The sequence below is a fragment of the Hyperolius riggenbachi genome, chromosome 8 (genome assembly GCF_040937935.1).
Source record: "Hyperolius riggenbachi isolate aHypRig1 chromosome 8, aHypRig1.pri, whole genome shotgun sequence".
NCBI classification, from domain to species: Eukaryota; Metazoa; Chordata; class Amphibia; order Anura; family Hyperoliidae; genus Hyperolius; species Hyperolius riggenbachi.
The window spans coordinates 65820379-65833933 of record NC_090653.1 but is presented as its reverse complement, the minus strand read 5'-3'; the positions used below and the strand labels follow the sequence as shown (position 1 = coordinate 65833933).

The window sequence follows — 13555 nt, the reverse complement described above, 5'->3', positions numbered from 1 at the left end:
AACATAGATGTACATTGAGATGGGCATAGCAAAGCCTACATTTTTACATAGACAGACAGTACCTGACAAGCCTGAGATGGATGGCAGGATTTTGACCAAATCCCCCCCCCCCCCCCCCCCTTCCCACAAACAAAGCTATTCTGTATCAATTCACTTATATAGTCACCATGCCTACTGTCCTTATTCTATTAAATCTTGAAAATTCAATTTCTGCATGCGCAGCTGTTGAATGCTGATACAGACCATTCAGCCAGGTTAGTGAATATTCGCTGGCATAATGCCCTGTAGAAACACCCTGTAGAAAATTGCATCTGCCACTTTTGAGGCCCTAAAGCTTCATACACACACTAAACAAAGCCAAGCCAAGACATTTTTTCGATTTTGATCAATGCACGATCGATTGGCCGATCAATTGATTTGCGTCCAATTTCGATTGATTTGATCTATCTGACAGGGTGGAAAATCTAGGTCAATCTGCTGCTGACAGGAGATCTATGGCCCTTAAGAGGCCCATACACTGGTTGATTTCAGCCATCGATCGATTCTATCAAATCTATCGATCGATCAATTTGCGGCCAATTTCGATCAATTTCGATTAATTTGATCTATCTGACAGGATGGAAAATCTAGGTCGATCTGCTGCTGGCAGAGTTGCATTGGATCTAATGGTCCAATAATGCATTTAGATCGATTTCCAATAGATTTCATTCTGAAATCTATTGAAAATCTGTTCCTAGTGTGTGGCATACATTAGATACATTCCTGTCAGATTCAACCTAACAGGCATCTGCTAGAAATCTATCTGATTGTCGAATCTACTGGAAATCTATACGTGTATGGCCACCTATAGAGTTGCATTGGATCTAATGGTGCAATAATGCATTTAGATCAATATTCAATAGATTTCCAATAGATTTCATTCTGAAATCTATTGGGAATCTGTTCCTAGTGTGTGGCACACATCAGATACATTCCTGTCAGATTCGACCTGACAGGCATCTGACAGAAATCTATCTGATGGTCGAATCTGCTGCAAATCTATCAGTGTATGGCCACCTTTAGCTTAGGTCTAGCTTTATGGTAGGATTTTGAAGAATGTTGTGGTGGTGCTACCTGCAGGTGGAGCTAAGAAATTCTCTTATGAAAATAGACACAACCTAATTCCAGTACCTGATCAAGCCACTCCACTGTCACCTCCAACAATGTGAAAGTTTGGGGGCTCATACACAGGTATGCATCTCCTTGTGGTATAAACAAAGACGACATCTATTGTATTCAGACTCAATCTTAGGTAATCATTTATACACTGAGTGGCCAAAAATTAGAGACACCCTCTAATAACGAGTTGGTCCATGTCTAGCTCTGATCACAGCCAATATTCTTCTTAGCATGGACTCAACAGGATGCTGATACTGTTGCTGAGGAATGTTGGCCCATGCTGACATAATGGCAGCTCTAAGTTCTGTCAGATTGGATGGTGGCATTTCCAAGCTTTGAAGTGATCTTTCAACTTCGTCCCACAAGTGCTCAATAGGATTGAGGTCAGGGGACTAGGCTGGCCATGGAAGCAGGGTAAATTCTGATTAATGTTCCTCAAACCATGATTTAGACCGATCAGCGGATCAAGCACAATGGAAAGGGCCCACAACAGTCATCTTTTCCTATTTTTCTGTGATACCAAAGGCACTCTTGATGGTCTCCTGCTGCGAAAGCCCATCCTCAAATCTGAAGAAGGCTGAATACATGAAAGCTTAGTATTATTCTTTAAAGTCAGTCAATAAATTGGTTGTGCTGATGGCTAACACGGTACAATACTCTACTGCTACTACTGGGTCATTAGATGTGTGTTTGTGTGGCTTTTTATCATGATTAGGGATTCTAGAGATTAGGAGTATTCAGTATTTGGTGCTGTTGGTATACACTCAGTAGTATCTGCGCAGCAGGTCAGTCTATCAGGGTTCGTTCACACTATGGACCTGATGCACGAAAGCACAATAACATTGCTGTGCAGAGATATCGTACAGCAATATTACCCTTACTACTGGCAGCAAGTACCGCAAATTACGCTATCAGGACGACCTGAGGTACTCAACTAGCGTGACCGTTGCTAAGGTAACTTGTGCTACTAATGGTAATGCTCAATAGTAATGCGCATAACCATAGTAACGGTCATGCTAGTCGAGTACCTCTGGGTAACACAAATAGCGTAACTCGCAATACACAGTGCCAGTAGTAAGGGTAATATTGCCGTGTGTAGTCTGTGCATGGCAATATTAAGCGCTTTTGTGCTGTCTGTTCGGACTCACCATGCATGGTGTGCGATCTCCATGGGCTTGATAGACTTTCATGTTAACGTTCACAGTAGATTGTACATTTCCATGCGTTGCGATCAGGGCCGGTTCTCTCATGAAGCAAGGTGAAACATTTGCATCAGGCACAGAGATTACAGGGGCAGCATGTTTGTACTGTGTGCATGCCGTTATAGTAGGAGGTGAAGGAAAGCTAGGTGAAGAAGTTATCATTGGGGAAAATCAGCTTGTTGTGCTGTGTGAGGAGTCGGACAGTGAGTGAGGAGGGGGGAGGCAGGAAAGTAGTAGTGTTTCATTTGACTTGCGCAGCAGAAGGGAGGATGTGGCACTGCTGTCCTGACTGAGGAGGAATGGAGAAGCTGAGGGTGAGTTGTTTGTTTGTCACAGACTCACAGCCAGCCAGTGTGCTATTGGTTGAGCTGCAGCATGTCATGTGAGAACATTAAATGAAGCAGAGTAAATTGTTGGGTGCTGTGCGATCATTCCAAATTGGGTGGGGGGGCGCATCCTCACATGTTTGCATCAGGCAGCAAAAAAGTCTAGAACCGGCCCCGGTTGTAATATTAAGGATTTGGGAACATGTTTGTGGATGACGCATGTGAATTCTCACTGAGTTGTATTGTATTACAGCTGCCGAAATGAAAATAAACTTATGAGATAATTCTATGTGTAATAAAACATTAAAGTAACACAGAACTGAGTCACACATGTTTGTTTTAAGTTTAATCACTTACTGCCCCATGTGCAGTACAATCACGGCCTACGAAAACTTCACTTGAAGCCCCATGGTCGTGAATAGTTGTCTTCAGCGGCGGGTGGCCGCCGCTTGCTCCCTCCCATCGCTGCCCGTTAGCGGGGAGATCTAAGTCCCCGTGTCAGTGAACGCTGGCATCAATTACAGTGCCACACATTACTTCCTATTCACGTATCTAAAAACATACTTACGTACGCGAATAGAAAATAATGCATCTTGTGGCCAAACAGTAAAATTACATCTAAATACATTTTGTTTAATAGAAATACCAACCCTTACATTTAAAATTAACTGCTTCCCTCCCATACTCTCCCATAGTACCCAAATATTTTTTTTTCTGCATAAAAAAAAAAATGACATAAAAAAGAAATACATAAATAATTACCTTAGGGACTGAACTTTTTTCATATGCATGTCAAGAGGGTATATTACTATTATTTATGGGCTTGTAATTAGTGATGGCAGACAAATGTATCAGCACTCCGTTTTTCAGAAAACACACTCTTTATTGAGCCATATGTTTCCACAAAGAAAAGCCGAAAATTGTTTCAAAACAATTGTCGGCTTTTCTTTGTGGAAACATATGGCTCAATAAAGAGCGTACTTTCTGAAAAAGGGAGTGCTGATACATTTGTTTGCTGTATATGGAGGTGGCTTTGCCTATGCCACAGTATCAGGCACCCGGACTTTACCAGATGGAGTGCCCATCCACAACCTTTGGATTATATGCAATTAGTGATGGACGTATAACTGATAAAATGCACCTTTATTTCCAAATAAAATATTGTCACCATACATTGTACTAGGGAAATATTTTAAACGTTGCAATAACCGGGACAAATGGGCAAATAAAATGTGTGGGTTTTATCCACAGTAGAATGTTTTATTTTAAAGCTATAATGGCAAAAAAAACTGAGAAATAATGATTTTGTTAAATTTTTTTCTTATTATTCCAATTAAAATGCATTTACAATAAAATAATTCTTAGCATATTGTACCTCCCAAAGAAAGCCTACAGTAAATTGGTGGCAAAAAAACAAGAAATAGATCATTTAATTGTGATTAGCAGTGATTAAGTTATTGGCAAAAGAAAGGGAGGAGCGCTGACAGGTGAAAATTGCTCTGGTCCGAAATGGGTAAAAACCCCTCAGTGCTCAAGTGGTTAAGGGACTTAATTTTAAGATTTCATCAGACTGTCACAGTTGCTGCTTAGAATCCACCTTCTGCCTTCTTAAAGAGAACCCGAGGTGGGTTTGAAGAATATTATCTGCATACAGAGGCTGGATCTGCCTATACAGCCCAGCCTCTGTTGCTATCCCAAACCCCCCTAAGGTCCCCCTGCACTCTGCAATCCCTCATAAATCACAGCCACGCTGCTGACAAACAGTTTGTCAGAGCTGGCTGTGTTTATCTCTATAGTGTCAGTCTGGTGCTCTCCCCGCCTCCTGCAGAACTCCAGTCCCCGCCTGCATCCCTTCCCTCCCTGCTGATTGGAGGGAAGGGACGGGGGCAGGGACCGGAGCTATGCAGGAGGCGGGGGAGCAGCTGAGACTGACACTACAGATGTAAACACAGCCTCACAGCACGGCTGTGATTTATGAGGGATTGCAGAGTGCAGGGGGACCTTAGTGGGGTTTGGGATAGCAACAGAGGCTGGGCTGTATAGGCAGATCCAGCCTCTGTATGCAGATAACATTCTTTAAACACACCTCAGGTTCTCTTTAATCTGAAAGAGAAGTAATGACCCTTTGAACTTTCTGGCACTAAAATCTCATCTCACCGTTTCTCAGATATTTTAGCTTGTATCTACTTTTCTGGAAAATAGATTGAATTTGACAAGTTTTTTGACAAGCTCTTTTGCATAGATAACTACAGTGTTTAACTTTTGCTGTACTGTAAAACAGAAAGAGACTTAAAGTGGATCCGAGATGAAAAACTATAACAAATAACTTGTCTATATATCTTATCTAAAGTTTAGATGGCTTATACAGCAAATCTAGCTGCAAACAGTTTTAATAGAATATGATTATTTATTTCTGTGATACAATGACAACAGACATGTTGTTTGTAAACAGTACACATAGGCAGGCTTATCTGTATCTTGAGCCATCAGCCTATTCCCCTCTCCTCCTCCCTCCTCCCCTCTGCCTCTGAAATCAATGGCTAGTAACACCCCCCCCCCCCCCCCCTCCTCCTGCCCAGACTGAGCTCCCATGAGCTCTTGCTACTGCCAAGGCTCTCTGAAAACCTGTGGGCGTGGCTTTTTTAGTTTATAGGGAATTAGAGTATTAAAACAAAAACAAAAAAAGTATTTGGCTTGAGGAATGCCCTATAAACAATAGGAAAGGAACACAATTATGCAATGTATAAAAGTTCACCTCGGATGCACTTTAAAGAGGAACTCTATTGAAAATAATGTAATAAAAAAAAGTGCTTCATTTTTACAATAATTATGTATAAATGATTTAGTCAGTGTTTGCCCATTGTAAAATCTTTTAAATCTCTGATTTGCATTCTGACATTTATCACATGGTGACATTTTTACTGCTGGCAGGTGATGTAGCTGCTGCTTTCTGTTTTGTCGGTTGGAAACAGCTGTAAACAGCTATTTCCCACAATGCAACAAGGTTCACAGACAGGAAACTGCCAGGAGTACCACGGTCCTCAGAGTTTCCTGTGGTAGGGGTTTCACCACAATATCAGCCATACAGAGCCCCCTGATGGTCTGTTTGTGAAAAGGAATAGATTTCTCATGTAAAAGGGGGTATCTGCTACTGATTGGGATGAAGTTCAATTCTTGGTCATGGTTTCTCTTTAAAACTGTTTCTTACTAGGGCTAGTATTAAATGTACCTATGTCTATCACATGTCACTTCAGGTATGCTCTAAACATTCCCACTGTAAATGTCAAATGAACATTATTTTTTTCCCCCATTGCTGCTGCAGTTACATCGTCAGAGTTCGAGCAGTTGTGATGTCCAGAGACGATTCTAGCGGGGGCTGGGTGCCAATGGGAGGAGGAGGTCTCAGTCACGTCATGATCTGCAAGGTGCGGCGACCAGACACCTCTCACCGAGACTACCTTATCCGAGGGGAAAGGCTGCGAGACCAGGCTGTATGTAACCGTTTACAACTTTCTGTTCAGAGAATTCTTTATAACTACAGATATCTTTTACTGTGTTGGTGTACATATACTTATGTCTTAAAATGATTACGAATGCAACATGCTTGCATTATTGACTATGGCCTAGTGGTAAGAAACAAGACTGCTACTCCTATTGCTGGCTTTTGATTACCCTTGACATGATCTGCAGAATGGAAAGGAGTGCAGAGTGACAATTTACAATAAGGGACTAGAGACTAGTGATGGGAATTCCAGCTCTTCTCAGAGAATCGGCTCTTCTGAATCGGCTCCCATTAAAGAGCCGGCTCTTATGGCTCTCAATCGGCTCTTCATTAAATATCACTGGACACCACTCAGAATCGGAGTAAAAGCCCCGCCCCGTCTCCATGACAACTCCAGACTGCTTCGCTGATTGGGGCAATCACTCCTGCTACTGCTCTGCTCCGCCCCATACACTCCTACAAGCTGCAACTACAGGACTACATCTCCCAGCATGCCTCAGCGCCCTTTATTACACAGCAAAGCAGAGCTGTGTGGGGCGGCTGAGGCATCGGCTCTTTTAAAACTGAGAGCCGGCTCTTGTCATTCACAGCAAAGAGCCGGCTCTTAGAGCCGGCTCGTTCGCGAATGACCCATCACTACTAGAGACAGAACTCTTCAGAAGCATTGGGAACACGTTATCTTTCAAACAGAAATCAGCACACGCTGTATCAGTCCAGCTAAAGTCAATGATGCAAGCATATTACATTGTTGATCATTTTAAATCCAGGTGTTCATTTCATTAAAGGGGCACTATGGCGAAAAATTGTAAAATGTAAAATATGTGCAAACATAAACAAATAAGAAGTACATTTTTTTCCAGAGTAAAATGAGCCATAAATTACTTTTCTCCTATGTTGCTGTCACTTACAGTAGGTAGTAGAAATGACAGAACCGACAGGTTTTGGACTAGTCCATCGCTTCATAGGGGGTTCTCAGCAAGGCTTTTATTCTTTATAAAGATATTCCCTAAAAAGGATTTAACCTCCTTGCCGGTCTTAAAAATCCGGCAAGGAGGCAGCGCCGCACATTTTTTAAATTTTTTTTTTTAAAATCATGTAGCGAGCCAAGGGCTCGCTACATGATAGCCGCTAAGCGGCGGCATCCCCCCACCCACTCCGATCGCCTTCGGCGATCAGAGTATGCAGGGAATCCCGTTGAGAACGGGATTTCCTGCAGGGCTTCCCCGGTCGCCATGGCGACGGGGCGGGATGACGTCACCGACGTCATGGACGTCGGGACGTCATAGGGAATCCCGATCCGCCCCTCAACGCTGCCTGGCACTGATTGGCCAGGCAGCGCAGGGCTCTGAGGCGGGGGGGAGCGACTCGGCGCGGCGGATTGCGGCGGATCGGCGGCGAGCGGCGGCGATCGGAAGTTACAAGCAGCTAGCAAAGTGCTAGCTGCTTGTAACAAAAAAAAAATTATGCAAATCGGCCCAGCGGGGCCTGAGATATCCTCCTGCGCAGGTTACCCCGAGCTGAGCTCGGGATAACCGGCAAGGAGGTTAAACAATGCCGGTCAGCTTCCCTGCTTGCTGCACAGTTTTTTGGCAGTTGGACAGAGCAACTGCCATTCACTAAGTGCTTTTGAAAATAAATAAATCCCTGAGAATCCCCCATGAAGAGATGGACTAGTCCAAAACATATCGCTTCTGTCAGATTTCTACTACCTACTGTAAGTGACAGCAACATAGGAGAAAAGTAATTTATGGCTCATTTTACTCTGGAAAAAAACGTACTGCTTATTTGTATATGTTTGCACATATTTTACATTTTACAATTTTTCACCATAGTGTTCCTTTAATGCTTTTACTTGTAAGTTAACATAAATTTAAAATTTTAAATGTAATTAGCCAATTTTGTGAAATGACAAAATTCCATCTGTACTAGCTCATAGGGGTCCACATTCTCAGCAAGAGATCGCAGTCTGATTTCTTTCACGTATGTACGGGTATGTACGGACATTTATAGGTAAAAATTGCAAACTTGAGCTGCTGACGAGGGAAAGAGACAATGTGGGAATAAAGGAGATGTGGATGGATGATAGCCATGATTGAATAGTAAATTGGAAGGGTTTGGTGTGTTTAGAAAGGATGGATCAGACAGAAAATGTGGAGAGGTCTGGCTGCTTATTAAGACTTCCTAATACCTGCTATGAATGGAGACCTAGCTGAAGACTGTGAAGGTGCGCAGTCTGTATGGGTGGAAGTAAAGGTGCATACACACATGCGACTAAAGTCGTTTGAAATGATCGTTCCCCGATCATTTAAAATGACGATCGTTTTAAAAAAAAAACCAACAATCATTAAGTCAAACGATGGACGAGCTAGATCGTTAAAAACATAGATCTGCCTTGGCGGATGTTTTTAAACGGCGATCGTTTGCAAAACTAGTACATTGTTAGAGAACGGTCGATCGTACTAGACATGCACATTTCGTTATATCTCCATAGAACTTTTCGTTTTAATGTTCTTTCTATGAATGTGTCCTGTGACACTTTAATTGCTCCATGATTATACCATAATTGTAATTTTAATGAACATTAAAACAAGACAGAGTGTTTTTTTTAATGTGTTTTCAACGCTGTATTATCTAAATGCTCTACCTACATACCTACAGTATGAGTTCTCGTACTGTAATGTAATATACGTAACGTTAGTTTTATAGTGTAATGTACGTTGTGAACCGTTCGTTACGTGCAGGCGGAACTTCCTATGATGTCACCTTCAGGAACAGTATGTGACATCTTCACTGTACAGAAGATATAATAATGGCTAGACGTGAGCCTGTCGCAGAAAAAACGCATTTTCCTGTATTCTACTTGTGACGTTGTTCTGGATCGTTCGTTTACAAACGATCAGGTCGTTACACACTTTTAAAAACTACTTTTGCTTAAGTCGTTCGTCGTTCACAACGAACGATCGTTGTCATATGTGTGTACGTAGCTTTAGACCTGTTGATTGCTTATTGTGGTGTGTTATATAAGCCACCACACATTAATAATACTGAGGAAGCAGGGGCGCCTTAACCGACAGGCGGTACAGGCAGCGGCTTGCAGCGGCATCAAAGGGGGTAGGCGCTGCCGTGATGGGAGACTGCGGCTAACCACCGCTACTACTATCAGCTGCGCTGCCTTCTCCTGTCCTGTCTTATCCAGTATCGTGGTTTGTTTACACCACGTGCTGCCGCCTCTATGCCCGCCCCCCTCGCCCAGCCAATAGACATGGAAAGCAGTTTGCTTCACTGCATTTCCTGTCACTAGCTCCCACCCACTCCACCTCCTCCTCGACATTGACCACATCGCCTGGCCCGCCCCTCTCCACGGTTTGTTTTTTGCCTCACTGCCTGACTGTCTCACACCCGCTGACGCTGTGTAAACCTTGCACTGCAAGCCATGCACAACTCTGCACGCAATATGTCTGCAGCCGCACAGGGAATACGCGAGCGTGGAATCAGGAAGTGTTGTGCGGGGTGTATATGTGCAGCATTACCGGCGCCGCCTCTAACTCCGCCCCCCCCGCCTGAAGGCAGCGTGACTAGCCGGCGCCGGATGCCTTTAGAGGAGACGACCGACCGAGGCACTGACTGTGCCCCCTCTTGGCCCTGCGGGTGTGTGCGTGCATTCCCCCCTTTCCCCCGGCCCCCCAAACAAGTGGCTGCAACTTGAGTGCAGGCAGCCTGAAGGTAAGCCCGCCGGCCTCTGCATCCTAGGCAAAAAATAAATGTATTCAAAAAAGTGGACCTGAACTCTTGCACAGGTCAGAAGGAAAAAACAGAGAAATGCATCCTGTATTATATATATATATATATATATATATATATATATATATATATATATATATATATATATATATATAATTTATATATTATTATGATTTAGTATTCATATAGTGCAGACATCATCTTCCGCAGCTCTGTACAGAGTACATTGTCTTGTCTCTAACTATCCCTCAGGGGGGCTCACAATCTAGTCCCTACCATAGTATATATATATATATATATATATATATATATATATATATATATATATATATATATATATATATATATATATATATATATATATATATATATATATATATATCCTGTTTAATTCCCCCTCATTTGTTTCTAATTGCACCTGACTGCCATGGCGGTCGCAGATAAGCTCTTTTGAAAGCACAGGATGTCAACAATTTGTTTCTGCTTCCATGACTCAGGAAGTAGAAACTGTGCAGATTTATTTTTAGATTTGTATCACCTGTAATTGTTGTATAAAGTGTACGAGAGACGAGAAGCATTTTTGGTACAATACTTACCTGAGGCTTCCTTAAGCAGCATTAGGGCTGCTCATCCCTTGCCATCTCCCTGGGTGATTCCTGCCACCCACAATGTTCTGGCCGAGTCATACTCCGTTAGGTGAGCTATCTGCGTTTGCACAGTACAAGTACAGGAGCACGCCTGGTGGGGCTGCACATGTGCGATCGAGCGTGACTCGACCATGTTTTCTGGGACAACTGCAGGTGACAGGAGTCACCCAGGGAGACTGCGAGGGACGAGCAGCCCTAACGGGGTTTAAGAAAGCCCCAGGTAAGTATAGAACCTGAGACTCTTCTCATCTCAGGTTCAATATAAAGGTTCTTATGCTGTTGCTTGTCTTTCAGAGAGGACGTTCTGAGTTGAGGTCCGCTTTAATATGACCCAGAGATCACAAATTACAACTTTGTTTTACTTACCCGGGGCTTCCTCCAGCCGCATAAGCATGGATGCCTCCCTCGCTGTCCTCCATTTAGCGGTAATCAGCTCCGGTATTCGGCTCAGTGACGTCAGATGGGGTCTTCTGCGCAGGCGCAGAAGGTCCGTGCATGTGCAGAAGACCCCGGCTGACTCAGACTGGAGCCGACTGAGCCAGTTACCGGGGCTGATTACTGCTGAACGGAGGGCAACGGGAGGATGGCGAGGGACGCATCCATTCTTAAGAGGCTGGGGGAATCCCCGGGTAAGTTAAAAAAAAAGTTGAAATTCGTGATCTCTGGGTCATTTTAATGCTGTTGTAAACAAACAGCCCCACAATGTCTTCTGGTTAGCCTTCATAGTGCAGGGGGTCAGTAAACTGTGGGTAGGGGTAAGCTGTGTCTGGGGGCTATGAACTGTCACTGGGGGTGTAATGAGCTGTCACTAGAGGTGGTCTAATGTCCCCCGTCGCTGAGCGGGGCCCCCTGCAGATCAGTGTCGCACTCATCCTCTGTTATGAGCGTGGCCATGCAGTAGCCAAGCAAGCACGGCCACAATGTGTTGTCAGGAGACATCAGGCTACAAGGGGATCCTAAGGCTTCCCTTCACTCTATGTATTTATTTACGGGGCAGCGCAGGGGTGTAGTGGTTAGCTCTCTCGCCTTGCAGCACTAGGTTCCTGGTTCGATCCTAGCAAGGGCACTATCTACGCAGAGTTTGTACGTTCTGCCTTTGCATGGCTTTCCTCTGGGCAGTCTGGTTTTCTCCCACATCCCAAAAACATACAGATAAGTTAATTGACTTTCCCCTAAATTGGCCATAGGCTATGATACATACACTATACTGTACATAGACATATGACTATAGTAGGGATTAGATTGGGCGTCCCTCTAAGGGACAGTTAAGTGACAAGACAATATACTCAGTACAGCACTGCAGAAGATGTCTGCACTATGTAAATACTAAGTTATAATAATAATAATAATAATAATAATAATAATAATAATAATAATATATAGCAGTGACATCGACTGTAGCACTTTACAGAGTACATGGTCACATAACTGACTGTCCTCAGAGGAGCTCACTATCTAATTTTACCATAATCCTAGTCCATTGTCTTACCATATTACTATTATTATATAGCACTGACATCTTCTGCAGCACTTTACAGAGTACATAGTCCTGTCACTGACTGTCCTCAGAGGAGCTCACACTCTAATCCTACCATAGTCATAGTCTAATGTCCTACCATATTATTATTATTTATTTTTATAGCACTGACATCTTCTGCAGCACATTACAGAGTACATGGTCACATAACTGACTGTCCTCAGAGGAGCTCACTATCTAATTTTACCATAATCCTAGTCCATTGTCTTACCATATTACTATTATTATATAGCACTGACATCTTCTGCAGCACTTTACAGAGTACATAGTCCTGTCACTGACTGTCCTCAGAGGAGCTCACACTCTAATCCTACCATAGTCATAGTCTAATGTCCTACCATATTATTATTATTTATTTTTATAGCACTGACATCTTCTGCAGCACATTACAGAGTACATAGTCATGTCATGGACTATCCTCAGAGAAGCTGACAATCGAATCCTACTATAGTCATAGTCTAATGTCCCACCGTATTATTATTATGCACTTATATAGCACCGACATCTTCTGCAGCACTATACAGAGTACATAATCATGTCTCTGACTGTCCTCAGAGGAGCTCACAATCTAATTCCTACCATGGTCATAGTGGAATCTCCTACCATATCCTACCAAATTATTTTAGCTGCACTGTACAGTGTGAATAGAGATGTCATTGACTGTCCTTCCTCAGAGAAGCTTAGAGTCCAATGACGATCATCGTCACAGTGTGATGTTTTCACTCTAGGCTTGTTATGCGAAAAAGCATACGTGTGTCATCTGCATTTGATCTTTGGTGGACATGAAATAGTTTTATGTGGGAAATTATGTCTTGTCTTGTTCTGTGGGGGATGTGTTATGTGCATTTGATGTACGGGGACATATCTGCATTTGATCTGGGGGAACATGTTATATGCATTTGATCTATGGGGACATATCTGCATTTGATCTATGGGGACATATCTGCATTTGATCTATGGGGACAAGTTATATGCATTTGATCTTTGCGGACATATCTGCATTTGATCTTTGCGGACATATCTGCATTTGATCTATGGGGACATGTTATGTGCATTTGATTTGTGGGGCATGTGTTATGTGCATTTGATCTGTTAGGGATGTGTTATGTGCATTTGATCTGTTAGGGATGTGTTATGTGCATTTGATCTGTTAGGGATGTGTTATGTGCATTTGATCTGTTAGGGATGTGTTATGTGCATTTGATCTGTTAGGGATGTGTTATGTGCATTTGATCTGTTAGGGATGTGTTATGTGCATTTGATCTGTTAGGGATGTGTTATGTGCATTTGATCTGTTAGGGATGTGTTATGTGCATTTGATCTGTGGGGGATGTGTTATGTGCATTTGATCTGTGGGGGATGTGTTATGTGCATTTGATCTGTTGGGGATGTGTTATGTGCATTTGATCTGTGGGGGATGTGTTATGTGCATTTGATCTACA

The 13555-nt window shown here is 43.0% G+C and overlaps 1 protein-coding gene across 2 annotated transcripts in view; it reads left to right on the top strand.

Moving 5' to 3' along the window:
- The window catches only part of SPRED3 (sprouty related EVH1 domain containing 3), a 79697-nt gene that overhangs the window by 37696 nt on the left and 28446 nt on the right, over positions 1 to 13555 (top strand). For both annotated transcript variants that reach the window (XM_068250569.1, XM_068250570.1), the window contains exon 2: positions 6009 to 6177. In XM_068250569.1, coding sequence (XP_068106670.1) covers positions 6009 to 6177 — 169 coding nt within the window. The remainder of the gene's footprint in view (positions 1 to 6008; positions 6178 to 13555) is intronic.